The 19,733-nt window shown below is 51.8% G+C and overlaps 1 protein-coding gene across 2 annotated transcripts in view; it reads left to right on the top strand.

The window, feature by feature from the left end:
• Positions 1 to 135: 135 nt before the first annotated feature.
• Positions 136 to 19,733, top strand: part of ADAMTS14 (ADAM metallopeptidase with thrombospondin type 1 motif 14) — an 80,258-nt gene continuing 60,660 nt past the window's right edge. For both annotated transcript variants that reach the window (XM_081074214.1, XM_081074215.1), the window contains exons 1-2: positions 136 to 423; positions 2,074 to 2,516. In XM_081074214.1, coding sequence (XP_080930340.1) covers positions 339 to 423; positions 2,074 to 2,516 — 528 coding nt within the window. In that variant the 5' untranslated portion in view covers positions 136 to 338. The remainder of the gene's footprint in view (positions 424 to 2,073; positions 2,517 to 19,733) is intronic.

Consider the following 19,733-nt stretch of genomic DNA (forward strand, 5'->3'; position numbering starts at 1 on the left):
CCCCGCCAGTGTGCCCACCCCCGGCCCGTCCCACCGCCCCGCGCCCGCCGCCCGCGCCTCTCGGAGCGTCGCCGCTCAGGAGAACCGACCCGCCGACAGTTGGCACGCGGGGCGAGGGCACGTCGGCTTCTCCACTCTCCCGCCGCCGGCAGCCTCCGGTGCCTGGAGCCTGCGGTGCAGGCGGCGGCGCCACGCGGGGGCCCGGGCACGGGAGGGCGGGAGGAGGCGGCGGCTGCCGACGGGCCGGCGCTCGGGCAGCCCGGGCGCGCCCCAGCCTCTCCCGCAGCCCGGAGCTCGGGGCTCGGGCGCCCGCCCGGCTCGCATCCCCGCCCGGCCACATGGCTCCGCTCCGCGCGCTGCTGTCCTGCTTGCTGCCCCTGCACTGTGCGCTCTGCGCCGCCGCGGGCAGCCCCCGGACCCCAGGTGCGTGCGGGTCGGGGACGCAAGGGGTCCCGGGTGCCCGCGGGTCAGAGTGGGCTAACGGCGCCCTGGCAGCCGGGCGGCGTTCGGGTGGGGGCGAGGCAGTGCAACACTGGGGCTGAGCTCTCTTTTCTTCCCCTTGTGCCACCCCGATGCTGTCCCTGTTTTCTTTCTCTTTCTGGCACAAGATGGACAGAGAGGTCCCAGGAGAGGATTTGGGGATACAGAGCCTCTTCGTAGGAGCTGTTCATCTGTCTCTTTGTCTGTGTCTTCTCTCTCTCTCTCTCTATCTCTCTCTCCTGTGTTTTCCTCTTTCAGTGTCTTCTGTCTCCAACTTGTATGCACGTATGTATGTGTGTGTGTGTGCATGTGTCTGACTGTGACACACACAGAACGAGGCCGGCAGGTGGTTTCCCCACACCCCAGCAAACACCGGGCAGTCACATTCCAGCACAGAAACACGCTTACATCCCTTTCCCTCGCTCTGCGCAGACAGCCTGTCACACACAGACCAGACATACTCTACCCTCACTTTGCAGTGTGGGGTGCTCTCCTGCTGGCTATGAGCATGGGGAGGGACCTCCACTCATTTCTAGTTAGGGTGGCTGCTTGTCTGTGAGCTCTGTACATGTACTAAAACAGATCCCTCTAGCTGAAATCTTGGGGTTCCTCTGCGTTACCGGTAAACCAGAGGAGAGTGAGTACTCTTCCACCCATAACTGCCTTGGACAAGGGGGATTTTCAGGACACATCATTTTCCAGGTTTTATCAGGGCTGTGAAAGGGCCTGGTGAGGCAAGAGATAGAGCCTTGTGGAAATGAAAATTCCTCCCAAACTCATATCTATGAATCACCAGGCCTGGAAGCCAGGGAGCTGTCATTCCTGCCTAGTCTGGCTTGAGGACTGGGCCGCTGGCATGCAGCCTGGAGCATGGGGCCATGACCTCACACTTAATTCAGTCAGAGTGGGCAGGTCACTCCGTGGGTCTTTTTTTTTTTTGAAGATCTATATTTACCTGGCTTGGGGCTGGGACATGTAGAAATCTCAGTAGCCACTGTGCTGCTTAAAAAAGCTTTCTTTCTAAACTTGGGAAAATATAGAACCTGTAGTTCCTCCCTTCCCTCTCCAGCTCCTCCTTTCTCCTTGACACATGCCCAGGATCCCCTGGGTTTCTAGGTGTGTTTGTTTTGCCAGCTGTGCTCTGGGAGATTGGTGAGGAGGGCCCTACCCCAGGCTGGGCTGGTGACTTCACTGCATTGGGGACATGTGGGCAGAATCCAGGCTTCCCTCTCTTTACCCTGGGGGCTTTTGGGGAATTTCAATCCTTTCCTCGGCAGGGCCCAAGGTTGGAAAGCTTGTTGCTAGAGTGACAGAACTGTTTGGCATCATTTGTTTTTTTTCTGCTAAGTTTAAAAGGACCCGAGAACTCCAGGGAACAATTTATGTCCACAAAGTACTTGAACCCTGTTCAGTCCGAGTACAGAAATCCAGGAGCTCAGGAAGCAATGGATGGGAAATGGATGAACTTGGGCTAATGGTCCCTCCAAGGTGACCCTCGGGGTTGCAGATACTTCTCTGCCCCCATGGGATTTCTGGGTCCCTCTCACCTCCGCACAGCCTGTACTAAAGTAACTGTTTGTTTACCTCTAGCAGAGCTGCGCCTCTCCAGAAAGTTCGGTGACTATGGTGTGACAGTGCCCTGCAGTACAGACTTTCGGGGACGCTTCCTCTCCCATGTTGTGTCTGGCCCAGCAGCAGCCTCTGCGGGGAATGTGGCAGTGGCCCGGCCACCTGCACCACCATCACACCCTGGTCACCTCCGGGTGGCCCGCAGCCCCCTGCGCCCAGAAGGAGCGACCCGGCCGCCTGGCTGGGCAGGGCGCTACTCGCTCTACTTCAACATCACTGTGTTTGGGGAGGAACTACACTTGCGCCTGCAGCCCAACCAGCGGCTGGTGGTGCCAGGAGCCTCTGCAGAGTGGCAGGAGGACTTCAAGGAGGTCTTCCGGCAGCCCTTGCAGCAGGACTGTGTCTACACTGGGGGTGTCACAGGCATGCCAGGAGCAGCTGTCGCCATCAGCAACTGTGACGGATTGGTAAGGGACAAGCCCTTCCTCAAGCTGCGTTTTGCCCCTTGCCCCAGTCCCTGGTTACTTGAGCTAGGCCGGCCTGTTTTTCTCCTTGGCTCCCCCATGTTTGGGACTCCTGTGGGCACGTTGTGGAGTCTGGGCCAAGTCAGGGGCTGTGCTGCTTTCCATAGAGAACCCCATTCTGCTGCCCTGCTCTGTCAGGTGTGAAGCGACCACGTTAGGATTGCTTGTGCGTGTCCTCACCATCTGCGGACACACCAGGACCACAACTTACCTGGCAGGGATCTCTGAGCCCAGACACAGGCAGGGGTAAGGAAGCGGGTTCTGCTGGGATTGAATCCTGGCTGTGCAGCTCACCAGCCATGAGGCTTTGGACAAGTTACTTACCCTTCCTGTGGTTCTTTCCTGTAAGTGTGAAGTGAGACCACATTCATTCTGCACATATTTACTGTGTGTGTCCCGTATGCTTAGCACTGTTGTGGCTCCGGGGGCTACCACAGCACCTGAGGCAGACACAGCCCTTGTGCTCATGGAGCTGTCCTCTCATGACCTACCTCACCCGGCAGCACGGGTGATGGTTGGTACCTGCCTGGCACATAGTCAAGGCGCTGTTGGCGTTAGCCATTGTTATTTTTTTACGGTTACGTCCCCTACTGTCTCTAGTCCCGAAGCCAGCCTGCTCTTTCCCGGTGCTCTGCTCTTCTCCCAGGTACCATATTGCAAACCAGAAAGCCATGATTGGCTCCTCTCTTTCCCACACTCTGTACCCTCACAACTCTATCCTCGGTGTGTCAGGCTCTCGGGAACCTACATGACAGCCCCAGAAACATGACGGGTGCTCTTCTGTGGGCTCTGCTCTGTCAGGTATGAGCTGATGTGTTTCGTTAGAGGACCCACTTGCCCCTCTGCGCTTCAGCTTTAAGAGGGCCGTGAGTTAGGTGGGGGCATGGAAAGGGGAGGGACTTTCCTCACTGGCAGGGCTGAGAGCACTTCTCACTGTCTTCCTGCAGAACGTCATGGCTACATTTGTCTAGGCCAGTGTTTCTCAATCTTTTTTTTCATTATCATCCCTCCTATGGAGACATTTTTACCCCTAATCGCCACCTCCCGTGAAATTTTAATACCACAGATCTACTGAATATCTGTTTATAAACTGTATGTATATCAGTGCTTTATATATAAAAAGTACTAATTATTTTGCCTTCCAAAGAACCAGTTTTTGCCCCATTGGAGGTGACAGGGCCCCCACTGAGAGGCATGGTCTAGGCAGTGGTTGGTTCTCAAAGTGGAGCGTGCACTGGAATCCCCTGAAATGCAAGGGTTCTGTGGAGCAGACTTTGAGAAACCTAGATTGTAAGGACAGCTGGAGAAGGCTAAGACCTTGTCCTGATGCCAGGGTGAGCCTTGGCTGCCAGCCCACCCTGGCTCAGCAGTTCTCTGCAGCAGGAGCCTCCGTCAGTCTCCTGCTAACACTGTGCTGTGGCCACAAAGTTTTGGTTGAAAATCCAAGGTGACATTTGGAATCACCCAGGCATGCAGCATCTGTGCTGATGGGGAGATAGGAAGTGCTGGTGCAAACCGGTGGCGTGGCCGAATGACATGGTAAACTCCTTTAGAGGCATCAGCCAGGTAGACTGTCAGCCGCGCAGCAGCAGGGCTGCGCCTCCCACTTCGACTGCCTCCACAAATGTCCACCGTGGACCTAACCAAAGGTGTCAGTGGGTGATTGTTACTGTTCGTAAGTAATTTTCCCCCCACTTTGTACCCTGACAACTTCTTGTCACTGAACTAACTCAGGAGCCCATTGATAAGTGGTGACTGTTAGATGATGCAGGGATCAGAGCAGTGAAGGACTCTGACCCAGCCCCCCATGAAGCAAGATCATGTGGCCCCAGGGTGAGTGGTCACAACGGCAGGCTGCCCTCTGGTTGTTGGGGGTGGGTGGCTGCTCGGTGGGCTGTGGGCCAGGCATGGCTCAGCTCTTGTGACTGATTCCGAGGAAATGTTCTCATCTGCTGTGTGACTTGGGTGCGTCACTCCCCGTCTCTGGGCTTTAGTCTTCTCCTTTTGTCCAGGGAGGGGTTGCATTTGATGTTCCCTGGCAGATGGAAATCAATTCTATGTGACCTTTGCAGAAGCTGGATCAGGTCTCAGGGGCTGGACCACGGATGGGCTTCTGGAGGCCTGTTCTACGGTGGAGCTGAGGCTCAACTGGGCCCTGCGCCCTTGGTGAGGGGTTGAAATGGACTCCAGCCTCGGGCTGGGCCCCTGCTTATACCAGGCCACTGCTGTGCCTTTGACTGTCTCCAGAGGCCAGTCCCTAAGTCCAACTCCCAGGGGCCTCCCTGTCCAGGTCCCTGACAAGGGCCGCAGCCCAGCACAGGGGCCTCCCCAGGGCGGAGATTATCTCACAGCGCATTCCAGAAAACTGCCCTGTGTCCCGTGAGGATGAGGGGCTCTTCACAGTGACCCAGCTGAGCCATCTTTGGACTCAAAGGCTACAGTGCATAATGTCTGATGATCAGATGTAACTTTACATCTTCATGTGGCCTCTGGATTTTAACTCACCTTCTTCAACATCTCAAATGCTGAAGTCATTCCAAAACACATATATGTATATAATATATATTACATATTATATATTATATATATATATATGTAGTGCCCCAAAAATGTATACACATTTTAAGAAAGGAGAACTGTATTAAAATTGTGATAATATGTACCGATAGTAAAAGATGAATACAAGTCATGTTTGACGTCTGCAATTACAAGAGGTGCTCAAAGTGGTTCCCATCAGCGTCCAGACACTTCTGAGGATGACGAACTACTGCTTGAGCAATGTTGATGAAAGTGTCCACTTGTACACATTTCTTTGGCACGCCTGGTGTGTATATATATATATATAAGCAAGGTCCACAGGGAGATGTAAGAAAACAAAAACGATGCAAGTTATAACAGCAACAGGAATAAGCACTTCCAACAGCCCAGGCACAACACACACACTCCTGCAGCACGCACACTGTCACAGCGCACACACTGTCACAACACGCACACCACCACAGCACACACACTCCCGCAGCACGCACACTGTCACAGCACACACACTGTCACAGCACACACACTCCCGCAGCACGCACACAGTCGCAGCGCGCACACTGCCATATGCATTCATTGACTTTGCCCATTGTGTAGACGAGGATACCGAGCCTTGGGGAATAGATCTGAAGATAAATGCAGACCGTTTCTAGTAGCACAGGACTTTCTATGATAGTTTGCAAAGCCCTTCAGCCGTACGCTGTGTGTGGGCAGATATTGTTATTACCCTGCTTGGCAGAGAGTCAGGTCCCTGCCCCCTAGGACATTGAGGGGACCCCACAAGTAGTTTTAACATTACCTTGTTGGTTTTCTAGAACACAGTGGGGATGGGTACTCAGTAAACAGGAGTGATGATTATTTGTAGTGTCAGAGAAGATGATATTTGAATTGGGCCTTGAAGGATGAGTAGAAGTTTGCTGGGGCCAAAGGATGGGGCAGGCATTTTGGGTAGAGGGAAGAGCTGAGAAATCAAGTGAGGGAGCATCATGCTAGATGGGGCTGCTGGGGAGGGTGTCTGAGAAGATGGCACTGGACAGGCAGCCCTCGTCTGACTTTGAAGGAAGGGCAGGATAGGAGAGGGGGCCCAGGGCAGGGACACGGCAGCCTGCTATCTGAAAAGAATCTGGGCTGGACGTTGGGAGATATGGCTGTGTGACCCTGAGCGAGCTGTTCATTCTCAGGGCCTCACTTGCCTCCTCGGTGTATTGCAGAGGCTGAAATGGATGAGCTCAGAGCCCCTTCCAGCTCTGTCACTGGCACTTTGTGACACAGGACAGGCCTTGCTGGAGAAATTTGAAGCCAGGCCCCTGTAAACCCATAGTTGACTCTTCCCTTCCTGGTGGGTCCCGGGGCCTGCTCCATGCCAGGCCTGGGCTGGGCTGCAGGTGCAGAGAGGAAAGACACCAGTCCTAAGTTTGGCCCTCATGGCTGAGCAAATCTGCCAGTTGTAAGACGGTCTGAACAAAGCCCCCTCTGTGTAGACCCAGACTTGCAGCCTTTTGGCATCTTAGCTGCTCTGGTGAGAAGTTCCATGTCTAAACTGGTGGCTCAATCCTCATTCCTAGTTGGAACCCTCAATGGGGGTATTGACCGTCACCCTTTTCCAATTCTCCTGCTCACTGTTGGGTACTTGGGACAAACACTGGAAGGGTTCTATGCATGGGGGTTAATACATGCCTAAAACTGAGCAATGGTCATTTTACCTCGCTTCCCACATGCTCTTCTGGAGGGCCTCGTGTGTCACAGCTTGAGGAGGGGGTCAGGACTGAGGAATCCAGGGCCCCTGCTTTGGATAAGTTTCTAGACTAATGGAGACCCACACATAAAAGCCGACATATTAAAATCCTGTGTGAGGCAGCTGCAGAAGGACCCATTTATTTTATTTAGGGCATTCAGGAGGGCTCCCTGGAGGCAGTGGCATTGGCTCCAGACTGCTCAAGCATTATAAACAAGAAAGAAAATGCTGAGCCCCTGGCCAGCAGAGTGAATGACTGCCTCGGGCAGGCTTGAAGATGTTTGGGAGAGGGAAATAAGGGACGTGGGCAGGTTCTGTCCTACCTGCAGTGTTTCTTCTGTGTTTGGAGATAACTGTCAGACCCTAGGGTTCCAGAATGAGAATGTGCCCAGGCAACAGTAGCAACCCAATGGAGCACTCTTCAGAGCCTCCCTGGCGTACCCCTGCAGTTCTCCCAATGCTTCCATGACGCCCATCCACTGAGGGCCTGTGGGCCAAGAGGACCTGGGGAGGACCCTTGGCTGGGGACAGAATAGACCCTCTGCTAGCGATTGTGCCTCTAAATTTCTGGAAGGAACATAGAGGCCTGGGGTGGGGCCAGTTCTTTGTGGGTCCTGGAGGGGATGTGGGGTGCAGGAATGCAGTTCGTAGAGTGGGGTTCCTGCGTCTTGCTGGGGCTGTGTGCTCACTGTGTCCATCTAGAACCCAAACTGCCAGCCTCCTAAAGGGCTGCTTCTCTGCCTGCCTGGGTCCTGGGCTTTGCTGCCCTGTGCTGGTGATGGGGGCTTGGCGGTGCCATCTCTGTGAGTCATGGGCCTGGCATAGAAGCAGCTGCACGTGTAGGTTTGTCACCATCTGGTTCCATTTTCCACCCTCTGCCAGTGGTGCATTTTTAACAAGTTACACTGAGTAGACCCCTGGCAGGCGGCATGGGGAGGGGCTAGAGAAGACTGAATCTCAGCCCCGCTTCTTACCTCTGCCTAATGTACAACTTACAGAAGCTCGCTGAGCCTCAGTCCTTTTGTCTTTAGAATGGGATTACCATGGCCGGGGGCCGGGGTGGGGGGGCGGTCGGGGTTGATGGGTAAAAAGTCTGGGGTGTCTCTATGGGGTGATGAAATTTTCTAAAATTGATTGTGGTAATGGTTGCACAACTCTACACATATACCTCAAAGCCATTGAATCCAATACTTTAAATGACTGAATTGTATGATATGGGAATTATATTTCCATAAAACTGTTATTAAAAAGTGCCTGACCCATAGAAAGGCCCGTGACAATAACTGTTAGTAGTACTTACGAGGAGACAGTCTGAGGTGGTGGAAAGTGTGGGGTCTCTCTGCTCTGATACAGATAAGCTGTGTGACCTTGAATAGGTGTCTAAATCTCTCTATGCTTAGATTCCTCATCTTTAAGGAGTGGAGAAGAGCAACCATCTATAGGGTTGTTCAGAGGATTAAATAAGATAATATAAAAAAAACCAGGAGGTCTGGTATATTGTGGAGCCTTAAAAATGGTGACTATTTCAGTGATTATTAATGGTAATATTATTTTCTTACATTAATTACAGTTATTGTCAGTAGTAAAAAATATTATAAATATTGTTAGTCTCTTGCATTGTAACAGTACATAGATTATTGGTGTGTTTTTAAAAACATATTATTTATTTATTTATTTATTTATTTATTTATTTTAAGGAGGGCGCAGCTCACAGTGGCCCATGCAGGGATTGAACTGGCAACCTTGGTGTTATCAGCACCATGCTCTAACCAACTGAGCTAACTGGCCACCCCTTAGTGACTTTTTTAAATTAAAGGTTATTGGGATGACAATTGTTACTAAAGTTACATAGGTTTCAAGTGTACAATTCTGTAACACATCATCTGTTGCAGCTTTATGAACGGTGGCTAAGATATGGAAGCAACCAAAGTGTCCTTCAATAGATGATTGGATAAAGAAGATGTGGTACATATACACAATGGAATACTATTCTGCCATAAGAAAAGATGAAATAGTGCCATTTGCGACAATATGGATGGATCTTGAGATTATTATGCTGAGTGAAATAAATCAGACAGAAAAAGTCGAGAACCATATCAGTGTTCTTGATATGAGTCTGAGGCCACTTCTGGTTCCCAGGTTGTCCAAGGCCTGTTTCTTCTCAGCGGCAGCAGCTTTCTCTGCAGAATGAGTCAAATAGCACTTGTGCAGTGCAGGGGAGTGTGAATTTTACGACTGGTCTGTAATACCCCAGATGCTTTCCAGGACAGGGGATACTGAGAGGTGCTAAGTGGAGCCTTCCATTAACGATCTGTGAGCCCCAGCCCAGGAGCAGGCCTTTGACCAGGTCCTGGGAGCGTAGGATTAAACTCAGCCCGCTCCCTCTGTACTCCAGAAGCCCACAGTTTAAAGACAAGGCCGACATGTGCAGTAGACAGTGGGAAATGACACAGACAACTCTAAGCTTCAGTGTCTTGTGTCCTGCAGGGAAGCATAATGAGCTCAGTGGGTGGCCTGGAGGCGAATAGTAAGGAGAGGTGCTTCCTGAGAAGGAAGACTTCCTGAGGGTGGGGGCATTTGGGCCAGGAGTTTTAAGCATCAGTAGGAGTTTTTAAAGCCAAGAGGTAGGCGTTATAGGCATTCTGCAGTGAAGGAAATCCTGTGTCTTCACAGGATTCAGGAAATGGCAAGCCATCCCAGCTGTCCACGGAAGAAGGAGAATGGTAAAAAGATAGTTTGGAAAATCTCTGCCTCACCATGGAGCTTAGCCTTGCCCCAGTGGCCAGAGGGAGCCTCGGGAGGTCTGTAAGCAGGTCACATTAGCATTTGGGGAAGTATCTTTCCTGCTGCTTGCTGGTACAGTGCTGGTGCAGCAGATTTGCTGTGGCTTATTGGTATCCCTGTGCCAACACCTGTCCTCGCTCTAGGAGCTGCTTCATGCTGGCTGGATGGTGAGCGGGCTGTCCTAGAAACTCCTTGAGAAGCCCAGTTCTGCCCTGCCCCACTGCCCACCCCTGCCCTGGGGCTGTGGAGTGTGAGGCCTAGAGTTTAGGCAGTGCCCTCACCCAACCACCCAGCTGGCCTGTCCACATACAGCTTGAACTGAGGGCCTCTTCTCTCACATGTCTGTGTGGAGAACCCTGGGAGGTACGTGGAGGCCTCACCTCCTTCCTCCACCTGCGTCTCCAGCCTCGATGGTGGCTCCTGTTCTGCAGACATCCGCCCCTACCCCAGGCAGGTGCTGTGTTCACACCTCACTTTGCAGACCTCTGCCTTTGCTCATGCTGTTGTACCTCCCAAGGGCCTTCCCCTTCTCTCCACTTGATGCACCCCCATCTTGGCCATCGGGTTCCCCCAAATCAGAGACCGTGTCTTACACTTTTGCATTTCCCTGAGTGCTGAGCGCAGGGCTGGGCTCATGGTACACAGGAGGTTATGATTTTCAGGTACCTGCAGGGGTGGGGAGTAACAGGGGAAAGAGACGTGGGTCAAGTACTAGCAGGGGGAGATGGGATTGTGCAAACTGGAGAGGACATGCCCTGTCAAAAGGGAGTGCCGATTTGGCATTGCAAGATTTTTGAGTATTTTAAGGTGAAATCAGAAACATGGATGTTTAAGCCAAGTGTTCTATTTTTTAAGACAGTGTGTGTGGCCTTAACACAGCAGGGTTGTTAGCTGCAGGCCATGGATTTCCAGTATGTGCAGGGGATGAGAGCATGACCCCTGGAACCAGACCGCCTGGGTTGAAATCCCAGCTCTGACTTTTACATGCTGTGTGGCCTTGGGCAATTTCCAAACCTCTCTGTGCGTCAGTTTCCTCGTTTATAAAGAGAGGATTGTAATAGTAGTCACTTCATAGACTTGTCACAGGCAAAGGGCTAAGCTCAGTCCTTGACCGACAGCTTCAGCTATTGCCATTAAACAGTGTGGATTTATTGGTTGAGTCTGCTGGGTCTGAGGGGACGGGTGGCAGGAAAGAAGAAGAGTCAAGAGCACCCCATTTGTCTGTTTGACTCCCCCAGAGATGTCTCTGGGGCTTTAGCTGGGCAGGCAGAGCCCATCTGATGCCAACGTCACCCAGGCCTATTCATTTTTCTCAGGGTGCAACTTGCTCCTTGCCCCAGTTTGCATTCTCAGCCAGAACATTCCCACCGGGTTCCTGACTGAAGGGCAGGTCTGAACTTAGGCACCACTGTGTCCCTAAGACCCTAGTGCGGGGCCTGCCACAGGGCAGGCTCTCAGTGGATGCTGGGTGAGCTAACTGGGAGCAAGAATGTGCCGGTGGCACAGAGGTTACAGAGGTGGCATAAAGCTCACATTTACATCTTCTCACTCCACTTAGCTGAGGGACCACACGTCTCATTCTCTATGTGGCTGACTGTCCATCTTTCCCTAGGCCAGCAGTGAGAAATGTGGCACATGCCCTGCCATTTGCCCTCCTGCATCCCCGGTAGACATTGCAGGTCAGTTGTGGCACGCTGTCCCCGGAGTATGTGTCCCCAGCCTATGCTCCATGCAGCCACATCCTGTCGGCCTGAGTCGGCGTGTGAGGTGAAACCTGTTTGCTTTCCTTCCCTTGGCACTCCCTTCACCAGTGAGTTTCTCCAGGGCTTATACCCTTTCCGAGGGTACAATCTGGTTTATCACGTTTGCTATTCACATAACCCAGCTCCCTGAGAAACTCTGGGTCTGCTTTTTAGAATTGATGTTTGTATAATAAAAACAACAAACTGTCTCTTTGGAGAGAAAGGGAACTTCTTAGGATCCACTCCAGCAGGGTGACTATCGGTCTTCAGGTGGAAAATGGCGTGCAGCCCTTCTCATTCTTTGTGGAGTGTTTCCTCTGTGGCCACTTCTAATTGGGGGGTTGTGAGGGCCTGGGGGCTGCAGGCTGGGACAATGGTTGGTCCGCATGAGGTGTCTTGAACCTAGCCAAATCCTGGGAGGCAGGCAGCACAGGTTTTCCTGGGAGATGGGCAGCTGTAGGGAAACTGAGTGACTGTATCAGTTATCCACTGCTGTGTAACAAACCAGCCTAAAACTGAGGTACTTAAAACAACGTCTTTCTCACATTTGTCGGTGGGCTAGTTGGTTCCTCTGCTGGTTCCTCCTGGGCTCTCATGTAGCTGTGTGTAGCCAGAGGGTGGGCTGGGCTCACTGGTCCAAGCTGGCCTCATTCACATGTCCAGTGTTGGTGCTGGCTGCTGGCTGCTGGCTGCTGGCTGGGCAGCCGCAGTGCTCCTAGAGAATAAGTGGCCTCTTATTCTCTAGTAGGCAAGGCTGCTTCGTTCATGTAGTCTCAGGGTAGCATTCCAAGAGGACAAAGACAGAAACTCCAATACCTCTGAAGGCCAAGCCTTGGAAGTTGAATAATGTTGCTTCTGTGCATTCTATTACCGTGTTTCCCCTAAAATAAGACCCAGCCGGACAATCATCTCTAATACGTCTTTTGGAGCAAAAATTAATATGAGACCGGGTCTTATATTATATTATAGTAAAATAAGACTCGGTCTTATATTAATTTTTGCTCTAAAAGACGCATTAGAGCTGATTGTCCAGCTGGGTCTTATTTTCGGGGAAACATGGTAGTGAAAGGGAGCCGCAAGTCAGACTGGATTTTCCAAGAGTGGGGAAATGGAGTCCACCTGTTGAGGGGAGGGGTGGCACAGTCTCACTGCAAAGAGACGCGTGGACAGGGCCAGGAGTGTTGCAGCCATCTTTGCAATTGTCCTTCCATACTGACTCTAGGCAAGTGACTTGACCTCTCTGAGCCTCAGTTTCTGAATCTGTAAAGTGAGTGTCCCTAGCTTGTAGTTTTATTGATCAGAAATCAAGCACTTAACATGCTGCCACAATACCTAGAATAACATCGTAAGTAGTAGCTTTTGTTATTGTTGGTCTCAGGGTAAATATGGAAACTGAGGCAGGGCCCACAGGAGGTCCATTGCCAGACCCCTGGTCACCCAGTCCAGTGCTTGTCTTGCTTCTCAGCAGGGCCCATCCTGTCTGGGCCTCTGTCTGAGCGGACTTCCTGGTGTTTTTTCCAGTCCTCAGGGTGTTCTGATCCTTCCGAGTTTCACCTCTTTAATCTCCCCATGGCTGTGTTTCACTGTCTGCTCTGCATGAATAACTTATTTGTGATATGGAATAAAAGCCAGATATCACCTCATTGCCAATCCTCCCGAGCAGAGCAGGCCTCCCATTCTAGGGAGGGCTCGTCTGGGAGCACGTTTTATTTTTCTTCCCTGGCATCTTCAGGCTAGCTGGAGGGCTGGTGAGTATGGTAGGGGCTGCACTTCCTTCCGTCTGCCTTCCAGCACAGGGTGGGCCCTTGGTGAGGACTCAGGGAATTTTGCATTCCTCCGACCATGCAGGGGGATGTTCCCAATCATCTGCAGTCCCGGCACTCCGTTTTTAGCATGTGTGTCTTGCTCTGCCTTCAAAGCGTTAGAAACAACCACAGTAACAACAATGATAATAATACTTGCAGGCTACCTCATCCCTGGCGGCTCCAAGGAGCTCCTCGGCAGCACAGAGGATCATTGTGTTATGGTAACCACCAGTGGTGAATCTCAGATCGGCGTCGTTTCCACGGTTTGCCTTGACTTTGGCCTGTGTGTGCATAGCAGTGGCCGGAAGAGGAGCTGAGGCTCAGGGAAGAAAAGAGCCTTCCCCAGGGTCATGCAGTGGGTGAATGTTGGGGCCGATGGGGTCCCCGTGCCTGACTCCCAGTCCACTGCTCCCCCCACCATCCCAATGGAAGAGGACCAAGTAAATATGAATAGTGACCCAGGTCATAAAGCGTGTGATGGTCTGGCAACAGCTTCAAAGCACTAATGCTGAAGCGATTGGTCCAGTGGTTGTCCCGTGGGGGTATCCTAGGAGTCCTTGGGCCTGGGTCCCAGGTAGAGGTGTTTACGAGGCTCCTTCTATGAGAGTCATTGTTTTCCTGAAACAGGAAAGCCAACTAAGAAGAAACAAATGTCAACAGCCCAGTTAGTGGGATTTGAAGCTCAAAAGGAACCTTCTGATGTTGCTTCGCCCTAAGTTAGCATTGCCGCTGTTTTATCCGTTTTCAAAATATTGCAGGGCACTGGGCTACTGTTATGTACACATTACTTGTCATGGGACATTAAAAACCCTGCAGGCTCCTTTTCTTCTGCTTTCTGTAACATCACTGAACAGGCCCCTTTTAGAGAAACCTCTGAAGGTGGGAGCGTTTGTCAGGACGCGGTTGTCTGAATGCAAACCCTGTTCCCAATGGGCTGCTTGAAGCCTTTGTCAGCCTTTGCTTTTAAGCCAACCAAACATTTTTACCTTTGATCTGTCCAGAAAACACCGTACCCCCAAGCCACCCCTGGCCCACAGCAGAGGTTCATTTCCGCCCCTTGAGGCTGGCGGGAGCCCACACTGCGAATTAGTTCCTCCAGCCCAAAGAGGCCCTGTGCTTTGTAGCCCAGCAGTCTGCTGGCCTGGCTGCATTGAGTGCTTGATACTTTGTCACCTCATAATTCACAGTCCCTGCCTGGGGAGGCTCTAGGTAAAACATGCCGTCCACTAAGCCCTGGCCACATTTTGTGGGAAAGCACATCTCTCATGAAGGACCATATGCCCAAGGGAGTTTGTTTCGGAGGCTTGGCCCCAAGGATGCTTATTTAATGTGGTTTTGTTCTGAAGTCGGTCATGTGGTGTGGCTCACTAATTGTCCTCCTAAAGCTCATGTCTAGAACAGGGACAGACAGACATTTCTGGATGGGGATAGATCACCTGCCAAGAGTCCCTGGGGGCACAGAAGAGGGAGTGATGATGGGGTGTCCTTTGAGCTGGGCAGGAAGGGCATTCCTGGCAGAGCTCACAGCAGGGGCAAAGGCCTGGGGGGCTGTGTGAACACCTGCGGTGCCAGGTATGGAACAGGTCCCATGTGGCCATGTTGGGTTTTTGGTTGTTGCTAATAATTCCAAAAGGAAAACAGAGCTTGACGAGAAAAGCAAATGCTGGGGGAGGCCTCCTCTCTTTCTGGGGTGATGGTCCTGGCCTTCCTAACTGGTCTCCCTGCTTCCTTCCTTGCCCTCTACCATCTCTTTCCCAACCACAGCCACAGTGTTCTTATTCACAGTCCTCCCATAATGCTCCTCGGGAGCAGCCACGCAGGCACTGGGCGTCGTCCCTCCTCTTGGTCCTCCTGTGACTTCCTCTGCCCCTCTCTCCAGCTCCTCCTGATGCCCTTCTTGCAGAGATACCCCTTCCCAGATACTGCCAGCACCCCGCCCCCCACCTCAGGCCTTAGCTCAGATGTCACTTCGTAGTAACATCGTCCCTGCCTCCCTTGTTTAAAATGTCAACACCCAGTGCTCTCTTCTGCTTAACTTTTCTCCATGGCTATTTCCATTTGGTATGCCCTATTTTTACTAATTGACTCCTGTCTCATCCCCCGGTAGAATGTTAGCTCTAGGTGAGGAAGAATTGTGGGCTGTGTCCCCAGCATCTAGAACAGAGCCTGCTCAGTGACTATCTGCTGAATGAATGAATGGGTAGACAAATAGTGTTGCAGACAGAGGTTTAGGATAGAGGTTTAGCAGAGATGCGTGTAAACACGAAAAGTGAGTTGGGGACCTGGTGAATGGCCGGAATGGCTGGGATGTGGGCTTTGTTGGTAACGGACAGGGCTTAGCACAGACAGGTTTGGTGAAGTATCTGAGCTCTAAGAAATCTGGAAAACATGCTAATGGTCCTGGGCCCGGAGCAGGATTAAGGACAGTCCAGACCTCATTTGTCGGTGCTTTTTAGCTGTTGGTGGGCTCTTCCGTGCTGCACAGAGGAGGCAGAGATGCCTGGAGGGGATGTGGTGTCAGCTGGGCATGGCACAGGAATTCAGGGGCCAGGTCCACTCTTTTCCATCCTCCCATGCTCACCCACCCGCTATAGGGAACCTTCTCCCTACCACCACCGCATTCCTCATTTATCACTCTGCCAGGTGTCAGACTCAGGGGGAAACAGTTTGCATGCATGATCTCGTGTGGGGGAGGCATGGTTTAAAACAAAGTCAGTACCCCCTGGGCCAGGCTGATGTAGGGAATGGATCTGAGGGGTGACCTGGCTGGGATGAGTGACCTGCTAGGGGCCTTCCCTCCGTTGTGGGAGGGACTAGCTGCATCTTTTCTCTAGAGCTGCCCCACCACCAGCTGTCTTGTTTCTGAGCCATAGGGTTCAGACTGCAGGGCCTCGATGCAGGGGGCCGCTTCTCAGCTCAGAGCCTGGCAGACATACCACCTTCTAGTATGGGAGAACTGCTTCCTGTCTCCTTGTTCTGAAGTAGCCAGGATTCCTGGCCAAGCAGGGGGCCAGGCAGAGCTCCCAGCCCAAGCTTGGTGGGCTGTGGTGGTGACAGAGGGGGAAGCCTCAGAGCCACGTGACTCCTGGGCACAGGGAATGGAAAGTGGGGCTGGCTGCCAACCCGGCAAGGCTTGCCTTTGACTCTGGTTGGGCTCCAGGGTGGGGGTTTGCAGCAGAAGAGGAATCTCTGACACGTGGGGTGTGAGGCCCTGCCCCTGGGCCAGCATCCCTGTCGCCGATGGGTGGGTGGGTGGGGGGGTTGTCATAAAATGTGAGCACTTTTCCTTTAAGAACATTTACCAAGTGTTTGAAGACTTAAGCAACTGTATTCTCCATGGGCCAGAGGACAGAATCAATCACTGCCTTCATCTTCATCATCGTCAGTGTCATCAGAGAGGTACTGACCTGGGGACTCCCCAGATAGAGTGGCCGTGACATCAGTGACTTGCCAGTGACCAATAAGCAGATCACAACCACCCTTCCCCAACTCCAAACTCCGACCCTGTTCAGGGCTATTTTGTTGAATTATTTTTCACTCACAGTGGAGTCACTCCTTGAGGGGAGGAGGTCGTTAGGTTCTAAGGCAGCACCTCAGGAACAGATCATGTGTGGTCCAGACGCTTCTTGGTCCTGTTCAGCCTGGGGAGATCTTCACGTCGCAAGAGGTATGCAGTAAGTGGCCTGTCCAACACCTCCCACCTCGGTCATGGAACATACTCACTGTGCTCTCATTCCCCCTCTGTCTTTCTTGCCCATTTCCTGCATTAGGAACAAACTCATTCTGGTCCGACACTCCACTACTGTCTATGAAAATGGATGGTCACTTCCTTTGAGTACCATTCCATTGTTTGGACGCTTCGAGAGTCTAAATCATCGGTTTCCTGCTTTGGATGGACTTTAGAATCACCTGGGCAGCTTTGAGAAAATCCTGATGCCCGGGCTCCACTCATGGAAATTTGATTCTTTGGCCTGAGTGCCAGTTATTCTGCAAATGCCCCAGGTGATCCTAACGGGCATCTAGAGGTGAGACCCACTGCCGTAGTCTCCTCGAAAAGTCTATTTTGAGTTGGACGGAAAAGTTGGGGTTACGTCATGGGGGACAAGAAGAGGCAGGTCGAAGAAGGAAAGAAAGGAAAAGGCCTCCACCCTGCTATGGGCTGGGCCTCAGTGAAGGCCTTCCCCTTCATCGTTTCATTCCATCCTCCCAGCAACACTGTGGGGACAGAGTCCCAGAGAGCAGTTTCCAGGCTCTCGGCCTCACGTGGAAAGGTGCTGGCTTGGGTAGTAGTCGGCTGTCAGCTGTAACCAGTTAGCCAATTAGCCACTGATATAACTGCCGCGGCTGCGCTGGTTGGTCAGTCGGTTGGGTGGCAGGCAGAGAAGCGGACGGCAGGTTGTGGGTCGCGTGGATCCAGCCTCCAGTGAGACCATAGTGGTGTGACTCCCCTACCTATGGCTCCGTGGGTGTTCCTTTTTGGCCTCACCATATCCTATGTTCTTATGTGGGGAGCGGGAGCTCAAGCCCCGCAGGCTGCCCCACACGACAAATGGCTCAGCGAGCAGAGTCTCCCACAAGACAAAGCCTTTGGCTTCAGATGTGGAAACTGAGGCCTGGAGAGGGTCTGCGGTGCCAGGTGGGAAGGCCTGGACTGAGGTGGAGCCTAAACAGCCTCTGTACCACTTTGTGGAGAGGTTGGACGACAGAAAAGGAGTTACATGTTGTTTGTTTCCTTTTTTTTAAACTTTGCTTAAAAATAATTGTTATACAATTATGACTTGCTCGTTGCAGCAGGCAGACATTCTGTGCAGGACTGGCTTTGCTTTTCAGATAGGAGAATTAGAGACAAGTTAGAAAAGACCTAAAAGTTTCAAGAGAAGGAATTGCCTACAGTTTCACCCCCCAGCGACAACTCTTTAACAGCTGGGTGACTGGCTTCTTTCATTTAACGTAATGTTTTTCAAGGCTCATCCACGGTGGAGCATGTATCAGCACTTTATTCCTTTTGACGACTGGATAATATTTCATCCTATGATAGACCACATTTTGTTTATGCCATCATCAGTTGGTGGATATTTGTCCGCACATGTTCCTTCTCACCTTGAAAATCACCCTGAGCCAGCCTGTTCTCTTGGTGAGGACTTTTCCCCTTAAGGAATGCTCAACCACTGGTATTTTTTTCTCAGGGATTTCTTCCTATTTACAGGCAGGGGATCTAAGCAGATCAAAGCCAGGTCACAGTGGAGTCAGGAGTTAGAGACAAACCATCCTGTGGCTCCCGAATGCTGCTCTCAGCACTCAGCCCACAGGCTCCCTTCATGAGCCCCCGGGGCTCCCAGACACACGTTGAACAATGGTCATAATAATCATGGCAGCAAACGCGAACACATGCATAGTTCTCGCTGCCCGGTTAGACCTAAGTGCTCTATGTATTAAAATATTTCTCAGAGTAACCCCGCGAGCTGGGTGTATTGGAACCCTGAAGCACAGGGATGTTAACTTGCCAAGATGACGTGGTCTGAGAGCCGCGGAGTCCAGATTCTGGCTCTAGGGTCTGTGTGTTTCCCCACCATGTCCACCACATTGCTTCTCCCCGGAGGAGGAGTCTGGCTGCCAATGGACAGGGCCCAGCAAGACCTCAGTAGCCTTTTACCCAGCGCCTCCTCGCGTGTGGGTCATGACCCTGGAAAGTGAGGCTGAGTGCTCATCCCAGATAACTTCCTGCAGCTGGTGGAGGCTCTCCACTGCTGGTGTTTCTTGTGAGTCTGTGGCCTGTTCAGGGAGTTCTGATGCTGCCTGTGTGGGGCATGGCAGGGCCTGCCCGCTGAGGACAAGCCTGATAGTTCTCGGCTCCACACTCCGAGGGCTCTTCCTCCTGCCTGTCCCCAGGGCTGCAGCTTGGGATGAATCAGCTTTCCGACTTCTGTTGGCGCGGGCCCAGGCCTTGGCAGCCCAGCCTGCAGCACAGCTCCTGAGTGAGGCTTGCGGCTTTTCCACATCAGGTTTGGATTATGTGGAATCTCGGCATCTACAGACTTTCATCTCAGCCGTGCTGACTCATGCTTTCATGGTAACGGGCAGCCTGTGCTCCGTGTGTGTGTGAGATCTGCCTGCACATGTGTTGTTTCTGGGCATATGTTGTCTTAGTGTGTATTATCTTATTGTTGTCTTATATGTGTATTATATTATATATATTGTCTTATATGTTGTCTTATGTGTGTATTGTCTTCAGGTATGTGGCGTCTTGTGGCATGGGTCTCTTGTGTCCATGTATATGTGTCGTCTTTTCTTTTCCATCTTTTTTTGTTGAGATATAATTCATACGCTGTGCAATTCACCCATTTAATGTATATGATTCAGTGGAGTTTTATCATATGTACAGAGCTGTGTAATTATTGCCACATTCAATTTTATAACATTTAAACTATCTCAAAAAGAAGCCGTGTACCTATTAGCTATGACCTCCCCCCCCAACCTATTACCCCACCCCCTAGCAACCACTAATCTACTTTCTGTCTTTATAGATTTCCCTATTCTGGACATTTCATATAAATGGAAT

This window comes from Rhinolophus hipposideros (assembly GCF_964194185.1).
Source record: "Rhinolophus hipposideros genome assembly, chromosome: 15".
Taxonomy (NCBI): domain Eukaryota; kingdom Metazoa; phylum Chordata; class Mammalia; order Chiroptera; family Rhinolophidae; genus Rhinolophus; species Rhinolophus hipposideros.